The sequence below is a fragment of the Cyprinodon tularosa genome, unplaced genomic scaffold (genome assembly GCF_016077235.1).
Source record: "Cyprinodon tularosa strain WSP-4 unplaced genomic scaffold, ASM1607723v1 ctg1047, whole genome shotgun sequence".
Taxonomy (NCBI): Eukaryota; Metazoa; Chordata; class Actinopteri; order Cyprinodontiformes; family Cyprinodontidae; genus Cyprinodon; species Cyprinodon tularosa.
Window position 1 is genome coordinate 389,717 of NW_024037835.1, and position 9,092 is coordinate 398,808.

At 44.9% G+C, this 9,092-nt stretch overlaps 1 protein-coding gene across 1 annotated transcript; it reads right to left on the reverse strand.

Moving 5' to 3' along the window:
- Positions 1 to 1,347: 1,347 nt before the first annotated feature.
- Positions 1,348 to 3,460, reverse strand: LOC119782577 (galactose-specific lectin nattectin-like). The gene is made up of 4 exons (XM_038283589.1): positions 3,355 to 3,460; positions 3,109 to 3,243; positions 2,911 to 3,022; positions 1,348 to 1,415 (listed from the first exon to the last, which is right to left on the reverse strand). The coding sequence occupies exons 1-4, from the start codon at positions 3,457 to 3,459 to the stop codon at positions 1,348 to 1,350; spliced, it is 420 nt and encodes a 139-aa protein (XP_038139517.1). The 5' UTR covers position 3,460.
- Positions 3,461 to 9,092: the final 5,632 nt, after the last annotated feature.

The following is a 9,092-nucleotide window of genomic DNA, read 5'->3' on the forward strand; positions in this document are numbered from 1 at the left end:
TCCGGCGGGAACAGAACAGGTGGCAGGATTCAGACTTCCAGGCATCCACAGGCTTCCAGGAGGGTTCAGAGTCTGACTGGGACCAGAAGCATGATGATCACGCACAGGAGCAGACAGGATCAGGTGCAGACAGGCAGGCACAGTGGAAGAGGGTAGCCAAGGCAGGACGTAGGAACCGGAACTTGAAGCAGGACTTTAAACTGGTCTCCTCCCTGGAGCCAGGCTTACTTTGATAAAAACTGAACCTTCCCCCATAATGAGCCAAAACCCAGAGGACTCCGTGGGGGAGGAACAGTGGACAATCAGGAGACGAGACAAACACTAAAACCCTCTTTCCACTGGCAGCTAGGATCCAGGACACGAACCATAAATAGATCTGAACAGAAAGACTGACAGAAAGACAAGCAATGATCTGGCACTGAATGCTCAGGCTGAACTGAATATAAACCAGAGGAAACAGGTGAGGGGAATAAATTATAATTTAGGCAGGGAAGGAAGAGGGCAGGTGAAAGGAATGACTAATTAAGCAGGAGCAAACAGGCCAGATCATGACAGTTTGATAGCAGGCCTGATACAAATCTTTGAGTTTCATTATTCTGTAAGCCCAGACTGCTAAGTAATATAGGCCACCACATGGTCTCCTTCTAGTGGGATTATTTATTTATGAATCTGTAGCTCTTTGATGTGCTGAATAAGAACATTGTTGAACTTTTTTAAGGCACACTGAAGTTCTATTGAGTATATTCATCCAATTCCAACTCTTAAATGTAATAATCTTTATCATAAAAACTGATTTTATTGGAACATATAAAACTTGCTTTCAAAAGTAGCTATCACGCTCCAGCAGGCTGAGATGCTATGAGCGCCATAACGAAATATGCTAATGATTAATCTATTCCCTTTCCGTTTTAATTATTACTATGCTATATTTAACAATGCAAGCAAAAACTGTGCTCAGTTTCTCCATATTATGTAACGGAATTCAGTAGGGATGACAGTAGTTTCTCTTATTTTCAATGTGAAAAAATTTGAAAAAAAAACTAAATAATAACAAAATTTACAAATTCACTTAATATGACTAGATGAAGACAGAGAATAGACTATATACATTTAATTGTTTTCATGCATAAAAAGTTTATTTAATGCAAGGCTAAAGAAAAGAAAAAGGTTTTACTCAAATAATCATTTATAAAACATTCACTCTGCTCGAGTCTACCTTTTGTTTTATAAGTAATTATATGAAGTAAATAGAAGAAGCTTTTAGAAAACAGGATTTCTTTGTGGCAGAATAACTGAAAGACAATACAGCATCCTCCATCGGTTCTGGTTCAAGTCCTCTCGGACTGCTCAGACTTTTTTGGCACAGACAGATGGGTGACGATAACAACATCCTCCGTCATCCCAGCACTTTGAAGCTGAGCACAAAAAAAAAAAAATCTGTTAATATAACAGAAACAAAATCCTGTTTATAAGGAACCATGATTGCAGGGAAGCTTGATATTCTACAACCGTTTTCCCAAACAAAAACACGAAACAATCAACAATACATGCCACTGTATTTAATCCAGTAAATGTAATAGTGTTCTAGCTATAGTTTTACTAACATATTTAACCTGCTAATTACGCATTACTCCTTTGACTGCTTGAAAAACATACAATGGGCCGGATCTATCAAAGGTTTGCGTGTATAAAAACGTGAGCTATTTCACTGCGCACGCTAAAAAATGTACAAACTGATCTATCAACAGCGTGCTAAAAGGATTTGGTCTTTAAAACGTGCTAAATAGCGCCTCTTATCCATTTAGTACTTTTTCTGCAATGAATATGCAATATGGGGCGTTTACACGCAAAACTGCGTCTTGTGGGAGGAGAACATGTAAATATATTAATTTAGCGCTCGCAAAGTGATTTATTAAACCTGAAAGCAATTTTGCTAACGGTATCTGACTCTATATTTAACACGTTTCAAAAGAAGGTGCAAATGGTCTGTATGCGTAATTGCGCACACATGGCAGCGGTTATTGTCGCAAGAAGGAGACATCGAAATGAAGCAAGGAGACGCAGAAAACGCATTTTTTCACTCCGTGTGAATATTTTTGGAATGAACGAGGAAACGATCATCAAAACATATAGTTTATCCAGCATTGCCATTTTGGAGCTGTTGGGGGAACTCCGAATGGATTTGGAGCCAGCCACAAGGAGGACCCACGCAATACCCCGGATATCACAAAACTCCTTGCAACATTGCACTTTTTTGCATCTGGGATCTCCCAATCTCGTTTTTCAGAAGTGCGCGCAGTCATCTTATCCACAGTCACTTCTTGTGAGCCATTTGGTATGTGCATTTTTCTACAGGCCAATACAAAACACCTGTTTTTTTGTTTTTTTTTACTGCAGTGAAGTAGAAATTCAGCCACATACCACCTTAGGGAATAAAGGTTGCCAAAGTTTATATATATATATATCCATCCATCCATCCATTTTCTTTACACGCTTGTCCCAAGTGGGGTCGCAAGGGGTGCTGGTGCCTATCTCCAGCAGTCAATGGGCGAGAGGCGGGGTAAACCCTGGACAGGTCGCCAGTCCATCGCAGGGCTATATATATATAAATATATATATTATTTTTTCTGGGGGGTGGGGGTGTCACTGTAAGATTAAAATTTCTTAATGCACTAGTTTGCACAAACTACAAACTACTTTGCCGCAAACCACAAAATGCGCAAAGCCATCATTTAAATAGGGCGTCTCCAACAGTTTTGCACCTGCCACCAGTTATGCAATCGCTCTTGTTAAATCACCCGCAAACCATGGTTCAGCCCCTCGCGCAAAATTCCAGTTTGTTAGCGCAAATTACTGCACTTAAAATTTGATCTTGATAAATCCGGCCCAATGTGTGATATTTTCTTTTACCTGAATAGTTAATCTGCAAACAGTGCTGGTCGCCTTGCCAATTGTCAGGCTGTCCTGGACACCAGTTTGTGTAGTGGAATTGGCTTCCATCGCTCCAAAGCCAAATGCTTAGCTGAGAGAAAGAACCCAGCACATTATAAAGGTCTTTCAATAACTTATCAAAATACTTAACAAATAAACTAACTAGCAAAAAAATACCTTCTGTCCATTGCTGGCTCCAATCCATGCTAGGTTGGACCCATAACTTGCCGTTCTTATCACATGCTGAATCTGATGGTACTCCTTTGCGTTATGAACTGATGCCAGGTGTCCCCCCATGAACATGCAGTTCCTCTGAAGACAAAAACAGAATGATGTACAGAAGTAGTAGCTGCATTCTGTTAATCAAAAACCATGAGATAAGTAGGTAAAAGAGCATAAGAGCACAATGTTATTGAAAATCACCTCAGCTGAAGCCCAATCCATGGGCATGGAAACATAGTGGTAGCAGTTACCGTTGTACTCAGACCAGCCAGAAGGACAAGAAGCATATCTCTGGACCAAGTCCATTGCTTCTAAAGACAAACAAATGGAAGCCTTAGTTAAAAGCAATGTATTTAAGCATTAGAATGAACTTTATTCTTCATGATCCTATTACAAAACAACACTCACTGACCTTTATCAGCAGAGCCATCATCTGGAACAGCTGTGGGCATTTTAAACAACAGGAATTAGTGAGTTTGTTTGAGTCTTAGTAACTTTACAAACTCTGTATACTTGAGAAATGCTTACGATCAGCTCCGACCCATGCCATCTCAGAGAAAGCCAGGACACACAAAACCAGCAACTTCATGATGGAAGTGATGAAATGATGGAGATATACAAGCTGGAATTAATGAAAAATAAGTTACCTATGTAATGAACATTTAAACTCATCAGTGAGTGAAATAGAAGAGCAGAGAGTCGATCAGCAAACCTGATTCAGAATGGTTTGTTTTCTTCGTCTGCCAGGACAACCTAAGGCTCAATGTGCCATCCCAGACTTCTTATAGAGCTACTAACCTTTTCATCATCATCCACAAAATAAGGAAATGACTCAGAAACTAATTCCACAGAATAAAATTACATGATCAGATCTGGTTTGTAACCTGTGCTAAAATTACCAAAGACCAACCCCCCACATTACCATTTATGCCTGTCATGGCTGTGAAAGTTGCAACAACTCAGGGATACCTTTTCTGTAAAAAGTGGGGTCTAAAGTCCATTTGTGGCCCTCTGGGACTTTTCTGTAGCTCTTGATTGCAATTCTGAATTGTTTAAATTAGTTTTACCATTGATACACATTTAAGAAATATATTAGGGTGTTATTCTAATTTAGAAAAGAATGCAGCGAAATTACATCCTCCCTACAATCCCTCACACATGTAGTCAAGTCAAGTCAGCTTTTATTGTCACTTTCTTCATATGCACAAGACATAAAAGGGAAATGAAATTACGTTTTCTCTCCATACCATGCCAGGACAAAACATATACAAGACTGACATTTACAGACTGACATAAAGTGCGGGACGTGACAGGTAACAGTGATAGACTGGTAACAACAAGTGGTCAATAATAAATACATTACAAAGAACATATGACATTTAATGTTAACATTCAATATTTAACATTGAACATGTAAAAGAAGATAAGATAAATATAGAGTATAGACATTACAATAAAAGCAATAAAAACAGCAGCAATAGTGTATTCCAGGCTGAGGTAGTGCAGGTAAGGTGCAGTCTCTGGTACAGTGTATGTGTGTGTGTGTGTGTGAGAGAGGTGTGTGCGTGTGTGTGTGTGTGTGTGTGTGTGTGAGAGAGAGGTAGAGAGAGAGAGATTTTGAGATTTTAACAACTCATTTATTATCAATAAATAATTGACATAGTATCACAAACTATGTAACAGAAAAATACAACAACAAAAAACAAACAGCAAAGAATATATTACATTTACACTTTTCCAAAAATGAGTTCTCCTCCTACCACACTACAAATTACTTTCCCATAACTCCAGATGTGACAGAAAGTATCTAAATCTGAAACTGATCTGTTGGGATCTGGAGGCTTGTCCACTTTCTCCACCAGAGGGCGCCTGAGATCTTCCTCCTCAGGGCATGAGCTCACTCCTACACACCTGTTTCCTGTCTCCTCATCAGAGGACGTATTTAAGGAGGAGGAGGCTGACACTTCCCTGCCAGAGTGTTTGCTAGTAATGGTTAGCAAAACCTGAGCCAGCCTGCCTAATCTGAAACCCTGATTTTGGGAACCTGTCTGTGTCATAACTGAAGGTGACTCTGGACGAGAGCAACTACAGAGGGAGGAGAAGGTTTAAGGGGTTTTATTGAAAAACAAGATAGTGGACATGAACTGGAAGCAGTTTGGTCTGGTCAGGTTCTTTTGGGCTTCTGCAGAGAAGATGAGACTGATGAATGAGAGGAAACTGTGCTGGAGGATTTTGGTGGGGCTGACACTCACAGTAGAGAGGCTGTGGTCCGGTCTTGGGGGGGGAAGTGTCCCCGGTGGTCCGTGTGCTGACCAGTAATCTCTCCCTGGTTGGAGGTTCGAGGGTGGACAGGCAGGTGATCGCAGGTAGGAGGGCTGAACGGTGGTTAACCCGAGATCCTTCTCGGGTTCCTGGTTGTTTCTCAGGCGGAGGGTCCAAGGTCTACGGTTCACGGCTAGGTCCAGGGGTCAGAAACAAGGGTTCAACGCTGTGGCGTTAACGAACTGACGCCCTCCTCCTGGTTCCAGCTCCTTAAGAAGGGTGGTGATCACCTGCAGAGGAGAGAGAGAGAAAACCTGGCCTGCACCCGGATAGAACCCGGAGTGTGACAGCACCCCCCCCTCAACGGCCGTCCCCTGGCGGCCGCCCGGAGGAGGAAGCCTCAAAGGCAGAGATCAAATCAGGATCCAGAATAAAAGAACGAGGGACCCAGGACCTGTCCTCGGGGCCATAACCCTCCCAATCCACAAGGTACTGGTACGCCTGGAGGCCACGATCTTGTGGACAGTGAAAGCCGGGTGGCCATCAACGACCCGGGCGGGAGGAGGGGGTCTGGTCGGAGGGACCAACTGACTGGAGATGACAGGCTTGATCTGGGAGACATGAAACGTAGGATGGACACGGAGGTGCGGAGGAAGCTTAAGGCGGACAGCTGTGGGGCTAATAATCTGGTCTATCTTAAAAGGACCGAGAAACCTGGGAGCTAACTTCCTGGACATGGCCTTTAAGGGGAAGTCCTTGGAAGAGAGCCAAACCTCCTGCCCAGAGGTGTAAGCGGGGGCAGGGATGCGTTTGCGGTCAGCAAAGCTCTTATCTCGACAAGAGGCACGTTCAAGGGCTGCCCGCGTCTGGTCCCAGACCCTACGACAACAGCGAAGGTGGGTTCTTACGGACGGCAAGACTGAGTCAGGGAAGGTTGAGGGTAAGAGAGAAGGCTGGTAGCTCCAGGTGCTGGGGTTGCGAGAGCAGAGACAGCGGAGGTGTTTTCTAGTTCCTGATTCAACCGTTCACACTGCCCGTTAGACTGGGGGTGAAACCCGGATGTGAGGGAGACCTTAGCCCCAAAACACCCACAGAAGTCACGCCATACCCGAGAGATAAACTGAGGACCGCGGTCGGAGACTATTTCAGATGGCAACCCGTGGAGTTTAAAGACATGGTTAAATAACAACCGGGCTGTCTGATGAGCAGAAGGGAGCTTGGACAAGGCCACCAGGTGGCAGGCTTTAGAGAAACGATCGATAACTGGTAGGATAACAGTCTTGCGGTTAGATGGGGGAAGGCCAGTAACAAAATCTAATGCAATATGGGACCAAGGTCGGCTGTGTCTGGGTAGGTTTTGGAGCAAACCAGCAGGAGGTCTACTGGAACCCTTGTTTTTGGCACACACAGAGCATGCGGACACAGTGTTCTTGGATCCAGGGCGGTAGGTAATGATGAAGTTGAACCGAGAGAAGAACAGGGACCAACGACTCTGACGAGAATTTAAACGTCTGGCTGACTGGATATAGGAAAGATTCTTGTGATCAGTCCAGATGACTATGGGCAACTCGGTTCCCTCCAGCCAATGATGCCACTCCTCCAAGGCCATCTTGATGGCCAGGAGTTCTCGATCCCCTACGTCGTAGTTTCTCTCAGCAGGAGAGAAGCGTCTGGAAAAGAAGGCGCAGGGATGAAGTTTGCCATCCGAAGGCGACATCTGTGATAAAACAGCTCCAGCTCCAGAGTCGGAGGCATCCACCTCCAATGTGAACTGAGCTGACGTATCAGGGTAGGTGAGGATGGGAGGCTGTGAAAACATCTCCTTTAAGAGGCGGAACGCCTGATCAGCTTCAGGGGACCACTGGAAGACGCTCTTTGTGGAGGTCAGAGCAGTGAGGGGTGAGGCAAGAATACTATAATTCTTGATGAAAAAATGATAAATCATAAAAGTTGGCGAAACCCAAGAAGCGCTGGAGTTGCTTATGGGTGTTGGGCACGGGCCAGTTGACGACTGCCTCTACCTTTCCGGGGTCTGTCTTCACCTGTCCACCCTTGAAAATGAAGCCAAGGAAGCTGATGGTTCTTTGGTGAAACTCGCACTTCTCAGCCTTAACAAAGAGGCGGTTCTCCAGAAGACGTTGAAGCACCTGGCGGACATGTTGCTGATGTTGTTGGGGGTTCTGGGAATAAATAAGGATGTCATCAATGTACACAAACACGAACGGATTTATAGTCTCTCAGGACGTCATTTACGAGGGCCTGGAAAACGGCTGGGGCATTAGTGAGGCCGAAGGGCATGACCAAGTACTCGTAGTGGCCGATGGGGGTCTGAACGCCGTCTTCCATTCGTCTCCCTCTCGAATCCGGACCAAGTGATAGGCGTTTCGAAGGTCCAGTTTAGTAAAGATGGTGGCGCCCCGAACCGTATCAAATGCTGATGCCAGGAGGGGAAGAGAATATTTATTCTTTACAGAAATCTGATTAAGACCACGGTAATCGATGCAAGGACGCAATGTTTTATCCTTTTTAGCCACAAAGAAGAAACCTGCCCCTAGGGGTGAGGATGAAGGTCGAATGATGCCGGTCTTTAAAGAATCATTAATATATTTCTCCATGGCACCTAGCTCTGACTGAGATAACTTATAGAGGTGAGCAGAAGGCAGAGGAGCCCCAGGAAGAAGATCAATAGCACAATCATAAGGGCGATGCGGCGGAAGGCTAAGAGCCAGATCTTTGCTAAAATGGTCATGGTACTTGGGTGGCACATTAGACAGATCAGAAGGAACATCAGGAAGTTCAGGACTAGCTGAGGTGAGAGGGAGAGCAGATTGGAGACAATTAGCCAGACAACCGGAGCTCCAGGTCTCAATACGCAAGTCTCTCCAGTTAATGTGAGGGTTGTGAGCAGCTAACCAAGGGTAACCTAAAACTATAGGTGAGTGTCTTGTAGGAAAAACAAAAAAAGAAATGGATTCATGATTACCAGAGGAGATAAACAGAAAAGGGAGAGTCTGCTGAGTTATAGTAGCTAGTGGGCTACCATCAAGGGCTGTGACAGAGATGGGGGATGGTAAAGTACGGACCGGAATATTATAATGTTTAACTAAGGCTGGATCGATGAGATTTTGCTCAGAACCGGAGTCAACCAAGGCGGAAACAGGGTGCTGCTTGTCCTGAAGGCAAATTACAGCCTGTAGCAGGAACCTAGAACTGGGAGTCTCGGAGCATGTGCCCACCAGTATTCCCTGAACTACTGGTGGGCCAGGTCTTTTGGGCGAAGGGGACAAGATAAACGAAAATGGCCGGCAGCACCACAGTAAAGACACCTTCTATTTCTGAATAGCTGTTCTTTTTCTTCGGTAGATAACCTGGCTCTGCCAATTTGCATGGGCTCATCAATAGGCTGACTACCAGAAACAGACGGTTGTGATTGATGTGACACCACAGGAACCGGAAGACTGGAACGTTGAGCAGGGGAGCGGTCCCGGCCCCGCCTCTCACGAGTCCTCTCACGGAGGCGTTCGTCTACCCGAACGGCTAGATCAATTAGCCCCTCCAGGCTATCGGGCTTATCGCGGGTGGCCAGCTCGTCTCTAAGCCTATCTGAGAGGGAGTTGAGGAAAGCCGTCTTTAATGCGCGGCTGTCCCACGCAGCCTGAGCAGCCAGAGTGCTGAAG